Source organism: Pistacia vera, unplaced genomic scaffold (assembly GCF_008641045.1).
Source record: "Pistacia vera cultivar Batoury unplaced genomic scaffold, PisVer_v2 Contig93, whole genome shotgun sequence".
In the NCBI taxonomy this organism is placed as follows: Eukaryota; Viridiplantae; Streptophyta; class Magnoliopsida; order Sapindales; family Anacardiaceae; genus Pistacia; species Pistacia vera.
The window spans coordinates 135332-160239 of record NW_022196812.1 but is presented as its reverse complement, the minus strand read 5'-3'; the positions used below and the strand labels follow the sequence as shown (position 1 = coordinate 160239).

The 24908-nt window shown below is 32.1% G+C and overlaps 1 protein-coding gene across 1 annotated transcript; it reads left to right on the top strand.

Annotated features, from left to right (window-relative positions):
- The first annotated feature begins 241 nt into the window (after positions 1 to 241).
- LOC116120309 (putative F-box/FBD/LRR-repeat protein At4g03220) lies at positions 242 to 14882 on the top strand. Its single transcript, XM_031406268.1, has 7 exons — positions 242 to 1150; positions 1247 to 1422; positions 9770 to 9862; positions 9962 to 10120; positions 14418 to 14490; positions 14726 to 14779; positions 14826 to 14882. Exons 1-7 carry the CDS (start codon positions 242 to 244, stop codon positions 14880 to 14882), a joined length of 1521 nt encoding a protein of 506 aa, XP_031262128.1.
- The last annotated feature ends 10026 nt before the right edge of the window (positions 14883 to 24908 follow it).

The window sequence follows — 24908 nt, the reverse complement described above, 5'->3', positions numbered from 1 at the left end:
ACTTACTTTTTCTATATTAATTTATTAATTCTCGAATTTCTAGAAAACAAAATCGGAATTCAAGAAAGAAAACGCCAATCACTAGTCTCATTTTTCTCCTTTCCCTTTCTCTTCCTTTTCCCTTTCATGAACCCTCAATCATTCTCTCTTCCTTCTTCATTTCCTGTTCTTCTCAGAAATTTTCAGACTAAAATACTCATCCCACCAACTTTGTTTTTCGTGTGAAAATCCCTGTATCAAAATGCCAAGGAGGAACAAGAGAGTCAAGAAATGCAAAGATGATAGGCTCAGCAACTTACCAGATGACATCCTCCATAAAATCCTCTCTTTTACTGACACAAAATTCGCAGTTCAAACCTGTCTGCTCTCTAAGAGGTATATAAACCTTTGGAAAACTCTTCCTGACCTCAATTTCGATAGCATGAATTTCAACAGAATTTTCTGTTTCAAGAGATTCATCCTCGACGTCTTAACTCGTCGAGACCAGTCCGTTGATATCGGTAAATTCTCTCTTACTCGTCGTGGCAGGATCGATAAGTCCTTCATGACAAAAGTGATTGACTACCTTATTTCTCACAATGTTAAAGGTCTCAGCTTTCAAGTGGACTGGGGAGAGTTTCGTCTCCCACAAAGACTGATTGCCTGCGAGTCTATTAACAGTTTGGTGATGGAAACTTTCCGTCCTGGAATCTTACCAGGAAACTGGTTTGGTTTTGTGGGGTTGCAAGATTTGCATTTGAGTAGAATGCAATTCCATTATGAAAGTCAGCAACCCTTTGATCCTTTCTCTAGTTGCCCTAATTTGAGGAGCCTGTACTTAGGTGATTGTTACCTGTCAGGATTTAGTGTTTTCAGAATCACTGGACCTCAGCTTATTAACTTCAACCTCTCAAATTTTGTAATAGCCAACCGAGGCAGGATTGAGCTTCTTGCACCAGTGCTCACTTCCTTCAGTTTTACAAATTCAATACCTCAGAGTTTCGCCTTGGTTGAACTTCCTGCTGTAAGAAATGTGAACGTTCAAGTCTTTTTACCCTATCAATTCTTCCGTTCAGCCCCAAGTAAGCAAATTGCTGCAAATGCATTGACCAATATGTTCCATGTGCTTCGTCATGCACAGTTTGTCACATTATCTTATGGTACAATTGAGGTATGTTAATTAATTATTTATATTTATTATATAGACAGATTTATTACGTCTTTCTCATCTCTTACAATTTTTTTTTATTCTAATGTGATCAATTAGATTCTAGTCAAGGCTCCTAGTAGACTACAACATCAAACTTCTCCCTTCGTGGAACTGGAGAAAATGAAGTTGAAAATGCAACATGGAGAGAACTCAATAGCGATTCCTCCCTATGTCATAGCCTACTTACTCAGCGCTTCTGGTTTTCGTACAACTTTAGAAGTCGAGGTGGAAAGGTATAATCATCGTAACTATAATTTTGATAAATTTAATAATGGATATCATCGATTGTTTCCTTTTATGAGTTACTATCTCATGTTTTAATAGAGTTTTATATTCAATGGATTATTGTGCTGTAAACTTGATATATTATCGGTACTATATATCAAACATGGAATATTTCCTATGCATTCTATTTAAGACCTTAACTAGTAATGAATTTATATTAATCAGATACTTATTTTGTTGCATACCTAATATTTTGAGCTGTCATTTTCCAAATTTAATACTAAAGTTTCTCGAATATGTATTTTTAGATTCTCGATAGATATTGCTACTATATATATTTCAACTGCCATATTTGTAAATGAAGAATATTAATTTATTACACACTCATTTTTTGTTTGCTACCTTTGGATTTATACTTAGTAATTACTTAATTTGTTGTCGAGGTCACCCTCTTTTTCATTAAATCTTATTATTGTTATATTTACCATGATACACTATTATTTTGTTTGTTGTTTGTAATTTACATGGTCGTCATGTAATTATAAAGATTAAAATAGGGTTTGGCAATAGCGGTTGTATATTAGGAAATAGTTAGAGTTGGCAATTTTTAGGATCAAGGTCAAGACCTTCGTCTCCAACCCCGATCTGGTTGAGATACCATCATTTCCAACCGTGGCTTTAGCCTTGGATTTTTGAGAGCGGGTATCCTTCGAAGGGGAATAAATACTCTTCCCCATCTTCATAGCCAAGAATCTCAATATTTTTTTTTAAGAAAATAAAATGACTATTATAATTAATTATTCTTTTATTGGGGACAGAGACAAAGTTGGGAGTTTGTGGATTTCAACTATTCAATAATGTTAGATGTACATGCAAATTGTACAAAGGTTTGTATATAACTTGATATGACAGAAAATGAATGGAAGAGTGAATATGATGAGTTTGACTTTTTGTAGTAATTCTTCCATTAATTTCCTAATACATTAGTTTATACACAAATCTTTGTAAGATTTACTTGTACATCTAGCATTATTCATAACTATTATCCACCCCCGCCCCCACGTTCTTGGTCTCGAGAGCATAACTCTTTCCATCCACACCTCAAACCTCAAAATTTTCTTGGGATTTTCTATTCTTTTGGATTGAGTGAAATTTTATGTCATCCCTATAAGTCTAATATATGTTGAGCCCTCATCTATTAGCTTAAACTTTTAGGTAAAATGACAACTTAACATGGTATTAGAGTCAAAAGCCTCAAGTTCAAATCCACACATACAAACTAGATAAAGAAAAATGAAAAAAAAAATCCAAGTTTGATGTGAGGGTGTCTATTAATCTAATATATGTTGAGAACACAACTAATAACTTAAGCTTTTAAGTGAGATGACAACTTAACGATCCCTAAAATAGTGCTAATCTTAAAGATTTAAGGTAAAACATGATTAAACAGTATGAGGGTAGCATAAGGTTGATCATAATTAAATCCATTTAGTGTTAGTGTAGGAATTAAGATAATTTTGCGGAAGGTGGTTAGTCTTTTACAATACCAAATTTTCTTGAATATCTTCAAGTAAGAGGGTGATTGTTGGACTTATAAGCCAAAAATTTCTCCCTCAAACACCAACATAGGATCAAAATCATTATAGCGCTAGCTATGATGCCAAGTTTAAAAAAAAATATACCAACCAATGAGAGGTGACATAAATATGCATTGGTATTGAGAAAACAAACCAATAGTTGAAGAGATAAACTCGAATTAGCCACATTCCTTTGGGGCCATTTTAATATCTTTCAGTGATTTGACTTAAGTTAGCTACACAAGTCATGAACCATTTCCCACTTTTTAATCAAATATTTTTAAATTTCAACCAATTAATATCTTCTTTAACCTAAGGATTGTCCAGAGGTAGGAATAATGTTGTGTATTATTATTCTTAGTTTTGTTTAAGTTTTTTTTAATCCTATCCTAGGGCATGTCGTGTGGTAAGATGTTTCTGTCTTTGTGTTCCTTTGCTTGCTCCTCTCCTATTGTCTTTTATCCTTCACGTGTTTAAGATAGACAAACAAGAGAATATTAGGTTATCAGTCTATTAAATTTGTGTTTTTATTCTTTTCTCAAGACCCGTCCTGAAGTATGATGGTTGGTTTTTTTATGAACTTTGTGTACATTTTTTATCTCTTTTAATGATACTACATACTTACCAAAAAAAAAAAAAAAAAAAAATCCAAAGCCTTCATCAATGACAAAGAAACTTTTAAGTTAGCTTAGATGCTTTGATTGAGTTAATTCGATTTCGCATAATCAAGTGATGAGTTGGTGATTTATTTAATATTGTCTGAAGTGAAAATGTGTGAAGATGTTCATTGTTACGCTTATAAGAAGCAAAAGTGAAGACAAAAGGGAGGTAGTGGTGGTAAGGAAGGAAAAAAAGGCAATAATAATGAATAAACAAAATAGAGACATGACGTTTGCAAACTTAGCGATGGTGACCACAACTTCCATTTTCTCCTTATTTTGAGTATTACTTCTCCCATATAGAGTTGTAATATACCATAAATGTTAGATACGTCTTATTCATCGGAGAACTCCTAAAGAAATATTAGAGATCTATTCATTAAGTTTTCATAAAATTCCTTTAGAAGTATTCTTGTCTTGGATTCAATAATTTTGTGAATTTGAGTAGCCTCTCTGGGAATTGGAAGTTTTGCTCGTGGATTAGAACCTTTATGATTAAACACATTTAGTGCCTATTTGGTTGTGCCAGAAAAATCCTTGTACTCGTATTTGAATTTCTCCCATTGGACCTCAAGCATTATATATTCTACTAACTCTCGCTAAGAATTATCCCTTTCTTCTTTCCGAATTGGCAACCTCAATAGAGAGAGTTTAGTGCATTTCCCACCAACCAAGGATGTAGTAGGCCAGCATTAGCAAGCTTATCTGCAACCTCATTTTTCTCATGACAAATCAACGAAAGATCATGGAGCAAAGAGATGACAAACAAGTCAACCATCGATTATGCAACTACCACAGAGGAGTAAATTTGGGATTGTGAAAGCATTGGATAGCTGAGAAAGAATCGGTTTTCAATCCAACTAGAAGAGCAACCCTTTGAAACTGTAACTTCAATAGCCAAAAATAATTGCTAAATACTCCAAGTACTTAATTTTGAAATGTATAGAAAATAAATAGGTCCATGGACAACTCTTAGAAACTTGCCCGTATAACATAAAACCCTCGCTAGATACCAATTTTCTTTAAATCAAGATGGTGAAGTCTAAAATCATAATATGGTTTTAATTGATTATATTAATTTAGGTTAGAGTGCTTCGGTTTCATTTGGGTTTGTTGTAACTCCTTCCTGTTGGAATTGGCGACCACTCCAACAATAAGGGGTGACGCATATAAGGATTTGGATAAATATCATGAAGAACCACGGTAGGATTTCTCTAAGGATTAGAACTCCTAATAGTATTAGGTTTCTCTTAATAAACCTAGTATATAAAGACATTATTCTCTTATATGAGTGATATATGAAATCATAATAAATACATTCAGTGTAATGAAAGATTTGAAAAAATATTGAAATAATATTGACTCTATTGGATGTAACTCAGATTTAGGTAAACCAGGATAAATCGCGCGTGTTTTTTCTCTTTACTATTTTGTTATTTGTGTGTGATTATTTTTAGTTTGATTCCAAACACTCTTTAATTCTTTCACTTCCTTGATCACTTATGGCACAATTTTACAAATATATTTACTTAATTTAAGTAAATTAAGACCCGTTTGTTAATCACTTATGGAAAAACCAATATGTTGTCACTCTTTCTATTTGTAAAGGAGAATATATTTGCATTGTTGGAAATATTTGAATGTATATAAATACTTGATTTGATCTTGTAGTTTAATCTAATAATTATTGTTATTCTTAAGGTTAGATTGTGGCTCTTTAAGAAAATATCCTAGTGTCATACTTGTTCTTGGTGATTTCATCTCTAGGATTCAATTATTATTTGTTCTAAAAAGATGTCACTCCCAAATATAGAATCCTAAAAATGGGGCTATATATGGGAAGAAATTCTCTTGTGTTGTGATCATCTAACCGCATGAACAATTCACAATCAAGCATTTTGAAAAGATATATTATTGTTCAGCATTCACTTTCCCTTTTTTAACATTTTAAGTAAATGTAACTATGTTGTTATTGTTGGATATGGTTTATATTTCGCATGACCTTGACAGAGTATCAGTTTACATCGACATATTCGTATGGCCTTGCACATATTTGGGCCTGAGTCGGGTTAGATTGGGTAAGCTCAAATGGGGTTAGGTTTTTTATTGTATACATTTTGTAATAGTGAAAAACCTAGAATTATAAAATAAAGAGCAAGAGTGAATTGTCGATATTTTAAGATTATTGTATTTTGTAAATTTTTTAAACTCAATAAAGTACTTTATTTGAACGATGGATGTAGTTCCTTTATTGGAACGAATTAAGATAAATCGATTATCTTTTGTTACTTTTCTACTTTTATTATTGTATGTTTTGGCTATGGTTTCTACAGTTATGACCATGTGGAAGTTACGTAGCTTGGGTAATGAATTAGAATGTTTTATATCTTTGTTTAATTTTGATGTGCAGTGGCGAACCTGAACAGAGATGGAAGATAGTGAAGATCTTAAGAAGAAGATGGCTGGGATTCTAAGATTATGCCTTCATCGGCTATATGCAAATTAATGATAACTCATTAAAGCTGTTAAGCTGACTCTATCTCCATTTTATTTTTTCTAGCTTCTCCTATTCCAGGCAGTAAAGGTTAGACTTATGATTTTTGTTGATTTATTTGATGCATTCTTTTCATGAGTTGAGGAGAAAGTTTATGTACCTTGTTACAATTTGTTGATTAGAAGATTAAGGGAAGTTTGAGTTTTATATATATTTATCCTTTAATTAAGGAGACAAATCTTTTTTTTTTTTTTTAATTTTTGACATTTGTTTATTATGTTTGATTGCTCCATGTTGCATTTTCAAATTCATTTTCTCCAATTCCATGAAGGGAGAAGGTTGATGTTATAGTCTATATGGAGCCTTGGAGAGAATCTAAGCACATTAATCAGAATTAAAAAAAAAAAAAAAAATTGAAAGAATGATGAGAAAGAGATAATTAAGAAATATGTTTATTCAGGTAAGATTTCTGGGTAGAGAGCAATACTACACTTACAATCCAATTTCACAACCCCGACGTGATAGCTCGTAATGAGTCTCACCTGTCCAACAATGGGTCCGGTCTACCCAATTATAAGTTGAACAATTGTAAGCTGTCATGTCAGGGTTGTGAAAAAAAGTTTGTAAAATTAGGTTGTGAACCAATCTTTATTGAATTACTAATAAATCATCCACTCATATTGTTTCATCTTCTCTTTACTCTTATTAAAACATAAATATTTCTCATATCTTCTAACTCTCTTTTATAGAGTGAAATACTTTACATCAATTAATTGCACAAATTATTAAATGAAAAACTATACATTATTATCTATATTTAAATTTTTATCATTATTGTTTCAGTTGAATATTAGTTTTATTGTATTATTATTCAATGTTATTCTCAACCGATTTTTTGACCTTTTTATTATCATTTTGAATCATCTCAATGTAATACATGCCTCAATTAATTAGAAAAAATTGGATCATACATGTGTAGTTCAATATATATTAATTAAACGAAAATTAGATTATTTTATTCTCACTAATCTTAATTAATTAAGAGGCGTGATCATTGTCTTTTGTAAATTAATTATAATTAGACCACATATATTGTGCAGGCCATGCGAGGCACGTGATTTGTTTTTCCCTTCGATATGCTCGAGGAAATCGAATACACTTCATTACTCATGCTCTCCGCGAATAAAACGTGACGGATGATACGAAGGTCGCTTTCAATGAGCTAAAAAATCGTTAAAACGTTGTCGTTTCCTCGACGCGTGAAAAGTGTGGCGAAATCAGGTACGGGCGGAACTACGTATTTTATTTTTGTTGAACTACTAGCGCTAGATTCTCGGGTGGCCCCAACTTGGTCATAAACAAATCATCACACTCAGAGTTCATCTTCGGGTTCTCCGCCGTTTGATGATTTGTGATTTGACCAGCAAATTTGAATGATAGCTTCAATGATTGGTTCTTGTTTTCCGGTTTTCTAACGGTGGAATGCCTAATAGAGCAAAGCCCACTCGCCTCTTAGCGGTGAAGAATACGGTCCAATTGAAAATATCTTATATCAGAAATTTAAATATTTGTGTATTAAAATATAATAATATATTGTCTATGTTATGTAGTAATATCTTTTCCTATTTAAATTTTTTCTTGAATATTTGAGTTATCACATCACTTTATATCAAATAAAAAAGTAATAATTCTAACTTAAGAGATAACTGCATGTGAAAAAGGATGTCGACATAAAATACATCTCAAGTATTTTTAAAAAATTACACATACATTTTGTCAAATTTATAAATTCTAAAAAAAAAATTAAGTCACATGTAAAAGGCATTTAGTAATTATTTTTAGAATTTAATTTCCTTATAATAAATTTTAAAGTGAAGATCTTAGCAAATTTGAGGAATATTTTGTAGCGTTTCTAGAATATGAATTTTGTAAACATAAGTTAAGTATTTAAATGAATATTTATTTAAAAACTACTAACTTCGTTTCTCTTTAAATGTCGTTTTAAGTTATTACACGTTTTTTAATAAATTAATTTTTTAATTTAAACATTTTTTCTCTTTGCTGCTTCCTCTGAAAGTGCGTGGGAAATGACAATGATGATTGATAGAAAATAAATGGCTTTTAAAGAGAAAGAGAGAGAGAGAGAAGAAAAGAGGAGAAAGAAAAAGAGAGAGATCAGATAAGAGCATACTTCGAGAAAGAGAGAGAGGATTGCATTTGGCCAAACGACATTTATTTTGGAAAAAATTTATAAGGTTAAAACAACTTTTAAAGAGAAACGGAGAGAGTATTATTTAGCAAATGTGTAAATCTTAATTTTATGTAAAACTTAAGAAATGAATATATAGGGCTATAAATTATAATATTGGTAAAATATTTGATACTTAACATAAAAATATATAATATGAAAAACACCATCTATTATATTATTACAAGCAAACATGTGCTTGTGTTATATTATAATTTATAAATAACATAATTACTTTTTTCATAAAATATAGAACATAATTTGGACACTAAATTTTAATTTAAAACTTATAAAATAAAATATATATAAATTAGCAAAAATATATGAAATATAATAGCTACGGTGCGAGTGGGAGTTGGAAGTATGCATTTATTACTTCTCGAATTTCTAGAAAACAAAATCGGAATTCAAGAAAGAAAACGCCATCACATAGTCTCATTTTTCCTTCTCCTTCCCTTTCATTAAACCTCAATCATTCTCTCTTCCTTCTTCTTCTTCATTCCTGTTCTTCTCAGAATTTTCAGACTAAAATACTCATCCCCCAACTTTGTTTTTGTGTGTGAAAATCCCTGTATCAAAATGCCAAGGAGGAACAAGAGAGTCAAGAAATGCACAGATGATAGCTCAGCAACTTACCAATGACATCCTCCATCAAATCCTCTCTTTTACTGACACAAAATTCGCAGTTCAAACCTGTCTGCCTCTCTAAGAGGTATATAAACCTTGGAAACTCTTCCTGACCTAATTTCGATAGCATGAATTTCACACAATTTCTGTTTCAGAGATTCATCCTCGACGTCTTAACTCGTCGAGACCAGTCCGTTGATATCGGTAAATTCTCTCTTACTCGTCGTGGCAGACGATAAGTCCTTCATGACAAAAGTGATTGACTACCTTATTTCTCACAATGTTAAGGCTCAGCTTCAAGTGGACTGGGGAGAGTTTGTCTCCACAAAGACTGATTGCCTGCGAGTCTATTAACAATTGGTGATGGAAACTTTCCGTCCTGAATCTTACACAAAAACTGGTTTGGTTTTGTGGGGTTGCAAGATTTGCATTTGAGTAGATGCAATTCTTATGAAAGTCAGCACCCTTTGATCCTTTCTCTAGTTGCCCTAATTTGAGGAGCCTGTACTTAGGTGATTGTTACCTGTCGGATTTTAGGTTTTCAGAATCACTTGACCTCAGCTTATTAACTTCAACCTCTCAAATTTGTAATAGCCAACCGAGGCAGGATTGACTTCTTGCACCAGTGCTACCTTCTTCGTTTTACAAATTCAATACCTCAGAGTTTCGCGCTTGTGTGTGAACTTCCTGCGGTAAGAAATGTGAACTTTCAATTCTTTTTACCCAATCAATTCTTCTTGCCGCTCGCAGACCCCAAGTAAGCATTGCTGCAAATGCATTGACCAATATGTTCCATGCTCTTCGTCATGCAACGTTTGTCACATTACTTATGGTACAATTGAGGTATGTATTAATTTTTTTATTTATTATAGACAGATTATTACAGCTTTATTCGCTTTCTCTCCTTAACATTTTTTTTTATCAATGTTCATTATCTGTCAGGCTCCTAGTAGACTACAACATCAAACTCTCCCTTCGTGAACTGGAGAAAATGAAGTTGAAAATGCAACATGGAGAACTCAATACGATTCCTCCCTATGTCATAGCCTACTTACTCAGCGCTTCTGGTTTTCGTACAACTTTAGAAGTCGAGGTGGAAAGGTATATCTCGTAACTATAATTTTGATAAATTTAATAATGGATATCATCGATTGTTTCTCTTTATGAGTTACTATCTCATGTTTTAATAGAGTTATATTCAATGGATTATTGTGCTGTAAACTTGATATATTATCGGTACTATATATCAAACATGGAATATTTCCTTGCATTCTATTTAGACCTTAACTAGTAAATATTTATTATTACAGATACTTATTTTGTTGCACTAATTTTTGAGTTGTCATTTTCCAAATTTAAACTAAAGTTTCTCGCGTATATGTTTTTGTAGTTCTCGATAGATATTGCTACATATATATTTCAACTGCCATATTTGTAAATAAGAATATTATTATTACCACTCATTTTTTGTTGCTACCTTTGGATTTATACTTAGTAATTACTTAATTTGTTGTCGAGGTCACCCTCTTTTTTTCATTAAATCTTATTATTGTTAATTTACCATGATACACTATTATTTTGTTTGTTGTTTGTAATTTACATGGTGTCATGTAATTGTAAAGATAAATAGGGTTTGGCAATAGCGGTTGTATATTGGAATAGTTAGAGTTGGCAATTTTAGGATCAAGGTCAGACCTTCGTCTCCAACCCCGATCTGGTTGAGATACCTCTTTCCAACCGTGGCTTTAGCCTTGGATTTTTGTGAGAGCGGTATCCTTCGAAGGGGAATAAATACTCTTCCCCATCTTCATAGCCAAGAATCTCAATATTTTTTTTTAGAAAATAAATACTTTATAATTAATTATTCTTTTATTGGGGACAGAGACAAGTTGGGAGTTGTGGATTTTAACTATTCAATAATGTTGGATGTACAGCAAATTGTCACAAAGGTTTGTTATAACTTGATATGACAGAAAATGAATGGAGAGTGAAATATGATGTTTTTGACTTTTTGTAGAATTCTTCCATTAATTTCCTAATACATTAGTTTATACACAAATCTTTGTAAGATTTACTTGTACATCTAGCATTATTCTAACTATTATCATCCACCCCTGCCCCCACATTCTTAGTCTCGGGCATAATTTTTCCCATCCACACCTCAAACCTCAAACTCAAATTTTCTTGGGATTTTTTGTTCTTTTGGATTGATTGAAATTTTATGTCTCCCTATAAGTCTAATATTGTTTGAGCCTCATCTATTACTTAACTTTTAGGTGAGATGACACTTAACATGGTATTAGAGTCAAAAGTCTCAAGTTCAAATCCCCACAACACAATAGATAAAGAAAAATGAAAAAAAAAATCTAAGTTTGATGTGAGGGTGCCTATTAGTCTAATATATGTTGAGCTCTCACCTACTAAACTTAAGCTTTTAGAGTGGGATGACAACTTAACGATCCCTAAAATAGTGCTAACTTAAAGATTTAAGGTAAAACATGATTAACAGTATGAGGGTAGCATAAGGTTGATCATAAGTTAAATCCATTTAGTGTTAGTGTAGGATTAAGATAATTTTGCCGAAGGTGGTTTTCTTTTCACTACCAAATTTTCTTGAATATCTTCAAGTAAGAGGGTGATTGTTGGACTTAGAAGCCAAAATTTCTCCCTCAAACACCAACATGGATCAAATATTATAGTGCTAGCTCTGATACCAAGTTTTAAAAATATACTAACCAATGAAGGTGACATAAATATGCATTGGTATTGAGGAAAACAACCATAGTTGAAGAGATAACTCGAATAAGCCACATTCCTTTGGGCCATTTTAATATCTTTCGGATTTTTGACTTAAGTAGCTACACAAGTCATGAACCATTTCCCACTTTTAAATCAAATATTTTTAGATTCAACCAATTAATATCTCTTTAACCTAAGGCTTGTCCTGAGTAGAAATAGAATGTTGTGTATTATTATTCTTAGTTTGTGTTTAAGTTTTTTTAATCCTATCCAGGGCATGTCGTGTGGTAAGATGTTTTCTGTCTTTGTGTTCCTTTGCTTGCTCTCTCCTATGTCTTTATCCTTCGCGTGTTTTAGAGATAGACAAACAAGAGAATATTAGGTTTTCATTTATAAATTTGTTTTTATTCTTTTCTCAAGACCCGTCCTGAAGTATGATGGTTGGTTTTTTTATGAACTTTTTGTACATTTTTTATCTCTTTTAATGATACTACATACTTACCAAAAAAAATAGAAATCCAAAGGCCTTCATCAATGACAAAAGACTTTTAAGTTAGCTTAGATGCTTTGATTGAGTTAATTCGATTTCGCATAATCAGTGATGATTGGTGATTTATTTAATATTGTCTGAAGTGGAAATGATGTGTGAAGATGTTCTGTTGAGGCTTATAAGAAGCAAAAGTGAAACAAAGAGAGGAGTAGTGGTAAGGAAGGAAAGAAGGCGGTGTTATGAAGGAAAAAAGGGCAATCATAATGAATAAACAAAATAGGTGACAACAACTTCCTTTTCCATTTCTCCTTATTTGAGTATTACTTTTCCCACATAGAGTGTGTATATACCATAAATGTTAGATACGTCTTATTATCTGGTAGAACTCCTAAAGAAATATCAGAGATCTATTCATTAAGTTTTCATAAAATTCCTTTAGAAGTATTCTTGTCTTGGATTCAATAATTTTGGAATTTGAGTAGCCTCTCTGGAAATTGGAAGTTTTGCTTGTGATTAGAACCTTTATGATTAAACACATTTAGTGCTTTGGGTTTGCGCCAGAAAAACCTTGTACTCGTATGAATTTCTCCCATTGGACCTCAAGCATTTAATCTCACTACTACTCTCGCTAGAATTATCCCTTTCTTTTCTTTTCCGAATTGGCAACCTCAATAGAGACATGTTTAGTGCATTTCCCCAAAAAAAAAAAACGATGCTAATTTTATAATTTTTTGTAGGCAACCTTAGTGATACAAGGGAAATTTTTATTAATAAAAAATAAGGATGTACCTAAGAGGAACAAAGGGGGAGGGGGGCGGCGATGTAATGAGCCTTACCCCTTAGATAGACTAAGTATATAATAAAACAAGCAATGCAAATGCATGAAGTACATAATGAATCAAAGCGTTAATTATACGCTCAAATAACAGAAAGAGAAAAACTAAGCATTAGAGGAGTAAATTTGGGATTGTGAAAGCAGTGGTAGGTAGAAAGAATCGGTTTTCAACCAATTAGAAGACAAACCCTTTGAAACTGTAAGTTCAATAGCCAAAATAATTGCTAAATACTCAAGTACTTAATTTTGAAATGCATAGAAAATAAATAGTCCATGGACTCTTAGAACTGTGCCCGTATAAAACATAAAACCGTGCGCTAGCACCCGTTTCTTTAAATCAAGAGGTGAAGTCTAAAATCATATGGTTTTATTGATTTGAAATAAAAATATTAATTTAGTTAGAGTGCTTGGTTCATTTGGGTTTGTTTGTACTCCTTCCTATTGGAATTAGCGCCACTCCAACAACATAGGGTGACGCATATGAGGGTTTGGGTAAATACCATTAAGAACCGCGGTAGAATTTCTCTAGGATTTGCACTCCTAATAGTATTATGTTTCTCTTTAATAAACCAGTATATAACACATTATCTCTTGTATAGTGATATAGTATAATATCATAGTAAATACATTCATTGTGAATGAAGATTTGAAGAATATTGAATATTATATGATTTTGCTGATGTACGTCAGATTTAGGTAAACCAGAGCAAATCAATGTGTGTGTTCTTTCTCTTTACCATTACCTTTTTTTATTTGTGTGTGATTATTTTTAGTTGATTCCAAACGCTCTTTAATTCTTTCACTTCCTTGATCACTTATGGCACATTTTACATATATTTACTTAATTTTAAGTAAATTAAGACCCGTTTGTTAATCACTAGGGAAAACCAATATGTTGTCACTCTTTCTATTGTAAAGGAGATACATTTGCATTGTTTGGAAATATTTGAATGTATATAAAATACTTGATTTGATCTGTAGTTTAATCTTAATTAATTGTTATTCTTAAGGTTAGATTGTGCTCTTTAAGGCACAAATTCCTAGTGTCATACATGTTCTGTGTGATTCATCTCTCGGATTCAAGTTATTTATGTTGTCTAAAAAGATGTCCTCCCAAATAAAGCCCTAAAATATGGGAAATGGGCTATATAGGTGGAAAGAAATTCCTCTGTTTGTTGTGTTAGTCTAATCAACCGCATGAACAATTTCACAATCAAGGGCATTTTTGAAAAGAATATTTATTGTTCAGCATTCACTTTCATCCTTTTTTAACATTTTAAGTAACGTAACTATGTGTTATTGTGTATGGATTTATATTTCGCATGACCTGACAGGAGTATCAGTTTACATCGACATATTCGTATGGCCCTTGACCATACTTTATGGTGCCTGATTCGTTTAGATTGGGTAAGCTCAAATGGGGTTTAGGTTTTTTTTATTGTATACATTTTGTGTAATAGTGAAAAACCTATGAATTATAAAATAAAGAGCAGCAGTGAATTGCGATTTTTAAGATTATTGTATTTTGTAATTTTTTTAAACTCATAAAGACTTTATTTGAACGATGGATGTAGTCCTTTATTGGAACAAATTAAGAGATAATCGATATATCTTGTTGTTACTTTTCACTTTTTTATTGTAGTTTGTTTTGGCTAATGGTTTCTACAGTTTGACCATGTGGAATTACGTAGCTTGGGTAATGAATTAGAATGTTTTATATCTTGTTTAATTTTGATGTGCAGTGGCGAACCCTTAACAGAGAGACGATAGTGACAGATCTTACAGACGAATATGGCTAGGGATTCTAAAGTTATGCCTTCATCGTCATAGCATAATTAATGATGAACTCATTAAATCAACGTAATGCTGGAGGTCACGGGGGCCGGTGGACCGAATCATCGGTATCTCCATATTTTCTTTTTCTTTATTCTCTAGGTTTCCTCCTATTCCCGGCGTAAAGGTAACTTATGTTTTTGTTGTGATTTTACTTTTGATGCATTCTTTCTTCATGAGTTGAGGACAAAGTTTATGTAACACGGCTTGTTACAGGGATTTTGTTGTACTTAGAAGTTCATAAATTTCATACCTTTATTCACAATGGAAACATATGCCATAACATTAACATTGCATGCAACATATGGCTAAAATATAATGGCTTCGTTTGGTTCACTATTTTGGGAGTTTTTAGAATAGTCTTTTAAAAAAAATTAAGTTAAGTAGTATTATGAGAAGTTTTTTGTACATTTTTTAATAGCATTTTTTGAAAATATTTAGATTATTTTTAACCCCCTAGGTTTGTTAATTTAACTAAACACCCCAAACAATAAAAGTTTATAAATTGACAAAAACACCCCCACCCACATTTGCTAGATTTCGGCCACCACTGCTAGAAGGTGGCCAGAATCTACCGTAATAGCACACTACTGGCTGGATATTGCCGGTATTGCGTCGATATAGCCTTTTTTGGCCAAATCCACCCTAGATCTGGCCATTGAGAGCCAAATCTAGCCAGATCTTTTGGCTATCATTGATGGCCAAATAATGGCCTTCGTCAACAACCAAAAACTCTAGCCAGATCTGCCGGCCATAGATCTAGCCTTTTCTGGCCAGATCCACAGGAAAGGCCAGATCGGCGCACTACCAGCCATATCTAGCCGGTAGTGCGCCAATACGGCAGATTTCGACCACCTTTCGAAGTGGTGGCCGAAATCTAACAAATGTGGGTGGATAGGAGTGTTTTTGTCAATTTATAAACTTTTATTATTGGGGGTGTTTAGTTAAATTAATAAACCTAATAGATTAAAAATAATCTAAATATTTTGAGTTTAATAGAATAGTATTGTATTTTGAAGAGAATTTTGAATATTGAAACAAAGGTGTATTTGGATAGGATTTGATAGGATAGTGGAATATGATAGGGTAAAATTAGTGAACCAAATGTGTATGTGGATAGAGTTTGTATTTTTGAGTTTTTAGGATATAATAGTAGAATAGAATATGGATATAATATTGAACCAAATGTTATACTATTCTAACCCATAATTACCTTTCAAAATGCATTAGTTGGCAAATGTCAAGAAACAAAATCATGCATAACAAGAAATTGCCACCTTACCTTAGTCTAAATTGTATTAGATTCTCCATCTACTTACCATTTAATTCAGCAATTATTTATTATATCCTAATTAAGTATGCATAAACTGTTCTTATTAGAAACTTCCCATATTTATAATTTTTTTTATAAATTTCAATCTTATTTTATTCACTTTAATTACTTTTTTCTTTTTAATTTTCCAGATTTTCAAATTGAATTTATTTTATTTTCTGACAAAAAACTGACACTCTTAAGCCTATTACTTATTTTTTCNTCTAATAATATAAGCATATATTAAAAAAATTATTTCAAATTTATTTTTCTTGCCTTTTGAGATGCAAAATCACTAGGAGAGGTGGACGACGACCAACGGGCTAACGGGGTCAGGTTGGTGGGGGGTTTTGGAGAGCAGATGCTGGAGAAGCGATGGGTGGTGAAATGGTTGATTTCCAATGCCAAGATTGACCGGAAAAGACTTGAGAAGTCACTGCCCAAAAGGTTTTGGTGGCCGGCGTTTGGCAGAGTAAACGGATAGGTATGATAGGGGTTTCGGTGAGAAGGCAGAGGGGAGGAAGATGGTGGTGTTGGGGAAGGTCAACGATGCCAAGTACATGCCGAAAAGGTCGGAAATTGTTGTCACAATGGTAGAGCTAGGTTGCGAGATTCGTAAAAAATGGCCAAATCGAGGGCTATCAAGGCTGGAAAAACACTTGGAAAACGATAAAGTGATGGTTCCGATTGATTTTGGTGAAAAAATTTGACCAAAATCAGCTCCAAACGGCCGGTGGTGGAAGAGGGGTGGAGATGATTTATGTGAATATTAAATTTTGGGATTGAATTGGGGGTGAATAATTTGAGTCATATAAATAACCATTTTAGTCTTTCATTGTTAAAAGAAATTTAATGTGTTAATTAGGGGTGTCAATTAAAATTTATGAAACTAGAGGTATAAACTTACCATTTCGTCAAACTTTGGGTGGGAATATATGTAAAATGTTAATAATAAATTTGGGTCTTTTTGGTTTTTTCTTTTTTAAGCCCCTTGGATTGGCCTAGTTAAGAAATTATATATTTTTTTTATTTTTGTAATATATTAAAAAAATTTATAAAAAATTTGGCCTTTTTTGGCCTTATTTTTTGGGGGCCCTAGGCAGGTGCCTCACCTGCCTACCCCTTGAGCCGGCCCTGGGTGAGCGCACCCTGGGAGAGACAGTTTTAAGTCCAAATGCCCAAAGAAAAACAAAGATAGTATGTACAATTGGGCCTTCCACAAGCTCACGTGAAACGAGTTAGATATATTTATCTTTAATTAAGGAGACAAATTTTTTTTTTTTTTATTTTTGACATGTTTTATTATGTTTGATTGCTCCATGTTGCATTTTCAAATTCATTTTCTCCAATTCCCTGAAGGGAGAAGGTTGATGTTATAGTCTATAGAGCCTGGAGAGAATCTAAGCACATTAATCAGAATAAAAAAAAAAAAAAATTGAAAGAATGATGAGAAAGAGATAATTAAGAAATATGTTTATTCAGGTAAGATTTGGGTAGAGAGCAATACTACACTTACATTCCAATTTCACAACCCCGACGTGATAGCTCGTAATGAGTCTTCACCTGCCAATGGGTCGGTTACCCAATTATAAGTTGAACAATTGTAAGTGTCATGTCAGGGTTGTGAAAAAAAGTTTGTAAAATTAGGTTGTGAACCAATCTATTGAATTACTAATAAATCATCCACTCAATTGTTCATCTTCTCTTTCTTTATTAAAACATAAATATTCTCATATCTTCTAATCTCTTTATAGAGTGAAATACTTTACATCAATTAATTGCACAAATTATTAAATGAAAAACTATACATATATATATATTAAATTTTATCATTATTGTTTCAGTGAATTTAGTTTTATTGTATTATTATTCAATGTTATTTCAACCGATTTTTTGACCTTTTATTATCATTTTGAATCATCTCAATGTAATACATGCCTCAATTAATTAGAAAAAAATGGATCATACATGTGTAGTTCAATATATATTAATTAACGAAAATTAGATTATTTTCACTAATCTTAATAATTAAGAGGCGTGATCATTGTCTTTTGTAAATTATTATAATTAGACCACATATATTGTGCAGGCCATGCGAGGCACGTGATTTGTTTTCCCTTCGATATGCTCGAGGAAATCGAATACACTTCATACTCATGCTCTCCGCAATAAACGTGACGGATGATACGAAGGTCGCTTTCAATGAGCTAAAAATCGTTTAAAACGTTGTCGTTTCCTCGACGCGTGAAAAGTGTGGCGAAATCAGGTACGGGCGGAACTACGTATTTTATTTGTTGAACTACTAGCGCTAGATTCTCGGGTGGCCCCAACTTGGTCATAAACAAATCATCACACTCAGAGTTCATCTTCGGGTTCTCCGCCGTTGATGATTTGTGATTTGACCAGCAAATTTGAATGATGCTTCAATGATTGGTTCTGTTTCCGGTTTTCTAACGGTGGAATGGCTAATAGAGCAAAGCCCACTCGCCTCTTAGCGGTGAAGATACGGTCCAATTGAAAAATTATATCAGAAATTAATATTGTGTATTAAATATAATAATATATTGTCTAGTATGTAGTAATATCTTTTCTTTAAATTTTTCTTGAATATTTGAGTATCAACATCCCTTATATCAAATAAAAAAGTAATAATTCTAACTTAAGAGATAACTGCATGTGAAAAAGGATGTCGGCATAAAATACATCTCAAGTATTTTAAAAAATTACACATACATTTTGTCAAATTATAATTCTAAAAAAAAATTAGTCACATGTAAAAGGCATTTATATAATTATTTTAGAATTTAATTTCCTTATAATAAATTTTAAAGTGAAGATCTTAGCAAATTTGAGAATATTTTGTAGGTTTCTAGAATATGAATTTTGTAAAAGTAAGTTAGGTATTTAAATGAATATTTTTTAAAAACTACTCCTTCGTTTCTCTTTAAATGTGCATTTTAAGTATGCAGTTTTTTATAAATTAATTTTTAATTTAAACATTTTTTCTCTTTGTGCTTCCTTGAAAGTGCGGTGGAAATGACAATGAGATTGATAGAAAATAAATGACTTTTAAAGAGAAAGAGAGAGAGAGAGAGGAGATGAGGGGTGAGGGAAAGAGAGAGAGCAAATAGGAGCATACTTCGAGAAAGAGAGAGAGGTTGCATTTGGCCAAACAACTTTATTTTGGAAAAAATTTATAAGACTAAAAACATTTTAAAGAGAAACGGAGAGAGTATTATTTAACAAATGTGTAATCTTAATTTTATGTAGAACTTAGAAATGAATATATAAGACTATAAATTATAATATTGGTAAAATATTTGATACTTAACATAAAATATATAATATGAAAAACCCCATCTATTATATTATACAAGCAAACATGTGTGTGTTAATTATAATTTATAAATAACATAATTACTTTTTTCAAATATAGAAAATAATTTGGACACTAAGTTTTAATTTAAAACTTATAAAATAAATATATATAAATTAGCAAAATATATGAAATATAATAGCTACGGTGCGAGTGGGGTGGAAGATGCAGAAGAGGACGCAGAGAAGAAGTCCTCCAACTGTCTCTCGTAATAAACACACGTACACATACAACCACTTGTCTCTTCCAAATATCTCCATTCCTCTCTCTCTCTCTCTCTTAGCCGACTTACTGTGTCTTCTTCTTCTTTTTTCTTTTCTTCTTCTTCTGCTCTGCTTCTCTTCTCTCAACTTTTGCTTACTCTTCTTGACAAACTTCGGTTATTAATTTCAAATGGCACGATTCATAAAATATGCACAAGAATGTCTACGGATCGTATGCTCTCTTCGTCCAGGACTTTGAGCGATGTCTCGTTATTTGATTCTAGAATGAGGAGGAGATGTTTCTTTCAGAAGCAGAGTTTCCGTTAGATCGACGAGGATCACTCAGGACAATCAACAGCAAAATTTCTTCCTCTCATAACGGTTCTTTAACTCCGGTTAGTTACTTAGCTTTGTTTTTAATGATACGTTATGATTTTGTTTTTAATTCAAGTCTGCAACTGTTAAGAATAAGATTCTAAATAATCTTGTTTAAATGTTATGAGTAAGTAGTTAGCTTCACTTTTTGTTCCTCTACCTCTGCTTGCCTTTGCCCCTGACGCAGATGCAATATAGGTTTTTTTGTTCGAGTTTGAGTTCTACTGATAAATAATAGGATGAATCTTGTTTATAATTATGGATTTTTAATTTTGTTTTGTTGGTTTAAAGATGTTGAATGTATTCTTGGTTGGGAGGGAATTGTGTTGTTTGTGAAGTTGTAATAGAACTTGATAAAATTTGGTGCTTGTATAGAATATGCATTTGGTTAGTTGGGTGCTTATATATTGAGGCTTGAAATTGTTGAGACATGGATTGGCCGAACAGAGAAGTATTGGAAGCATTTTCCTGAATTAGAAAGGACTTATGATAACCAACTTGATTCACAAGTGCCAATTGCTTAGAAAAGGTTTTGGCTAGAATTTTTTCCTAAGGTGTTTCAATTCATTAGGAAATCTTTTATTGAAATGGAAAAACTAACCACATTACATATGTGGAAAACTCATAATATGGGTCAATTGCTTATGATTTAGTGGTTACAAATCAATAATAGTACACTTACAGAAACTTTTACAAAGATTTTCTACAAAGTGAAGTGGTTAAAAATGAATAGAAGAGTAAAACAAAAGTAAACTCATTATATCACTCTTCTATTTATTTTTTGCCACGTCAGTCTATAGAGATTTTTGTAAGATTTATTGTAAGTGTAGCATTACTGTTATAAATACCATGTGGAAAAGATATTTAATATCCATTCCTTTCTGTTTTAATAGGTTCTTAGTTAAAGCCCTGTATGTTGCTAACATATCAGAGGAATGCCAGAAAAGGTATGATTTGTTCTAAACTCCTCTTTCATAGCTGTGCTTCTTTTAAGGTCAATTAGACTTGCTTCGAAAATCATCAGTAATAAAACTGCACCAAATAAATAATGTATGTTTGGTCAGCCCAGAACACTGGTTTCTATTTCAGTGGAATGTACTTGTTACAGTGTGCTACAAATGGTATCTATTAGTTCTCTATTAGATAGTTTACAATGTTTGTTATTACCGTTTTCAAACTTGAAGTGTTTGGCTGATTAGGAAAAGTTGACATCATTTTGAGCTTCCGAATGGTGAGCGCAGGGCCGTCTTTAGAACATGTTGTTGACCCTAGGAAAAAGTAAAGAAATATCAGAGATCTATTCATTAAGTTTTCATAAAATTCCTTTAGAAGTATTCTTGTCTTGGATTCAATAATTTTGTGAATTTGAGTAGCCTCTCTGGGAATTGGAAGTTTTGCTTGTGGATTAGAACCTTTATGATTAAACACATTTAGTGCTTGTTGGGTTGCGCCAGAAAAAACCTTGTACTCGTATTTGAATTTCTCCCATTGGACCTCAAGCATTATATATCCTACTAACTCTCGCTAAGAATTATCCCTTTCTTCTTTCCGAATTGGCAACCTCAATAGAGACAGTTTAGTGCATTTCCCCAAAAAAAGAAAAACGATGCTAATTTTGATAATTTTTGTAGGCAAACCTTAGTGATACAAGGGAAATTTTATTAATAGAAAAAATAAGGATGATACCTAAGAAGGAACAAGAGGGGGGAGGGGGGCGGCGATGTAATGAGCCTTACCCCTTAGATAAGACTAAGTATAATAATAAAACAAGCAATGCAAATGCATGAAGTACAATAATGAAATCAAAAGCGTTAATTATACGCTCAAATAAAGAAAGAGAAAAACTAAGCATTAGAGGAGTAAATTTGGGATTGTGAAAGCAGTGGATAGGTGAGAAAGAATCGGTTTTCAATCCAATTAGAAGACCAACCCTTTGAAACTGTAAGTTCAATAGCCAAAAATAATTGCTAAATACTCCAAGTACTTAATTTTGAAATGCATAGAAAATAAATAGGTCCATGGACAACTCTTAGAAACTTGCCCGTATAACATAAAACCCTCGCTAGATACCAATTTTCTTTAAATCAAGATGGTGAAGTCTAAAATCATAATATGGTTTTAATTGATTATATTAATTTAGGTTAGAGTGCTTCGGTTTCATTTGGGTTTGTTGTAACTCCTTCCTGTTGGAATTGGCGACCACTCCAACAATAAGGGGTGACGCATATAAGGATTTGGATAAATATCATGAAGAACCACGGTAGGATTTCTCTAAGGATTAGAACTCCTAATAGTATTAGGTTTCTCTTAATAAACCTAGTATATAAAGACATTATTCTCTTATATGAGTGATATATGAAATCATAATAAATACATTCAGTGTAATGAAAGATTTGAAAAAATATTGAAATAATATTGACTCTATTGGATGTAACTCAGATTTAGGTAAACCAGGATAAATCGCGCGTGTTTTTTCTCTTTACTATTTTGTTATTTGTGTGTGATTATTTTTAGTTTGATTCCAAACACTCTTTAATTCTTTCACTTCCTTGATCACTTATGGCACAATTTTACAAATGTATTTACTTAATTTAAGTAAATTAAGACCCCTTTGTTAATCACTTATGGAAAAACCAATATGTTGTCACTCTTTCTATTTGTAAATTAAAGGAGAATATACTTGCATTGTTATAAATATTCGAATGTATATAAATACTTGATTTGATCTTGTAGTTTAATCTAATAATTATTGTTATTCCTAAGGTTAGATTGTGGCTCTTTAAGAAAATATCCTAGTGTCATACTTGTTCTTGGTGATTTAATCTCTAGGATTCAATTATTATTTGTTCTACAAAGATGTCACTCCCAAATATAGAATCCTAAAAATGGGGCTATATATGGGAAGAAATTCTCTTGTGTTGTGATCATCTAACCGCATGAACAATTCACAATCAAGCATTTTGAAAAGATATATTATTGCTAAGCATTCACTTTCCCTTTTTTAACATTTTAAGTAAATGTAACTATGTTGTTATTGTTGGATATGGTTTATTTTTCGCATGACCTTGATAGAGTATCGGTTTACATCGATATATTCGCATGGCCTTGCAAATATTTGGGCCTGGGTCGGGTTAGATTGGGTAAGCTCAAATGGGGTTAGGTTTTCTATTGTATACATTTTGTAATCGTGGAAAACCTAGAGTTATAAAATAAAGAGTAAGAGTGAATTGCCTATACTTTAAGATTATTGTATTTTGCAGATTTTTTAAACTCAATAAAGTACTTTATTTGAACGATGGACGTAATTCCTCTATTGGAACGAATTAGGGTAAATCGATTGTCTTTTGTTACTTTTCTACTTTTATTATTGTGTGTTTTGGCTATGGTTTCTACAGCTATGACCATGTGGAAGTTACGTAGCTTGGGTAATGAATTAGAATGTTTTATATCTTTGTTTAATTTTGATGTGCAGTGGCGAACCTGAACAGAGATGGAAGATAGTGAAGATCTTAAGAAGAAGATGGTTGGGATTCTAATATTATGCCTTCATCGGCTATATGCAAATTAATGATAACTCATTAAAGCTGTTAAGCTGACTCTATCTCCATTTTATTTTTTCTAGCTTCTCCTATTCCAGGCAGTAAAGGTTAGACTTATGATTTTTGTTGATTTATTTGATGCATTCTTTTCATGAGTTGAGGAGAAAGTTTATGAACCTTGTTACAATTTGTTGATTAGAAGATTAAGGGAAGTTTGAGTTTTATATATATTTATCCTTTAATTAAGGAGACAAATCTTTTTTTTTTTTTTTTAATTTTTGACATTTGTTTATTATGTTTGATTGCTCCATGTTGCATTTTCAAATTCATTTTCTCCAATTCCATGAAGGGAGAAGGTTGATGTTATAGTCTATATAGAGCCTTGGAGAGAATCTAAGCACATTAATCAGAATAAAAAAAATTGTCAGAGTGATGAGAAAGCGATAATTAAGAAATATGTTCATTCACGTAAGATTTTTGGTTAGAGAGCAATACTACATTTACAACCCCATCTCACAAACTTTATTTCACAACTTCGACGTGATAGCTCGCAATGAGTCTCGTCTGTCCAACAATGAGTCCGATTTACCTAATTGTGAGTTAACCAATTATAAGCTGTCACGTCAGGATTGTGAGAAAAAGTTTGTAAAATTAGGTTGTGAACCAATCTTTATTGAATTACTAATAAACCATTGACTCATATTGTTTCATCTTCTCTTTACTCTTATTAAAACATAAATATTTCTCATATCTTCTAACTCTCTTTTATAGAGTGAAATACTTTACATCAATTAATTTTACAAATTATTAAATGAAAAACTATACATTATTATCTATATTTAAATTTTTATCATTATTGTTTCAGTTGAATATTAGTTTTATTGTATTATTATTCAATGTTATTCTCAACCGATTTTTTGACCTTTTTATTATCATTTTGAATCATCTCAATGTAATACATGCCTCAATTAATTAGAAAAAATTGGATCATACATATGTAGTTCAATATATATTAATTAAACGAAAATTAGATTATTTTATTCGCACTAATCTTAATTAATTAAGAGGCGTGATCATTGTCTTTTGTAAATTAATTATAATTAGACCACATATATTGTGCAGGCCATGCGAGGCACGTGATTTGTTTTTCCCCTCGATATGCTCGAGGAAATCGAATACACTTCATT

Excerpts from the sequence above, each read along its gene's own strand:
- LOC116120309 (XM_031406268.1), top strand. The coding sequence starts at position 242 with ATGCCAAGGAGGAACAAGAGAGTCAAGAAATGCAAAGATGATAGGCTC. Across the intron at positions 1,151-1,246 it reads TATCTTATGGTACAATTGAG|ATTCTAGTCAAGGCTCCTAG; the intron begins GTATGTTAATTA and ends GTGATCAATTAG. Across the intron at positions 14,491-14,725 it reads GCCTGATTCGTTTAGATTGG|TTTGTTTTGGCTAATGGTTT; the intron begins GTAAGCTCAAAT and ends TTTTTATTGTAG.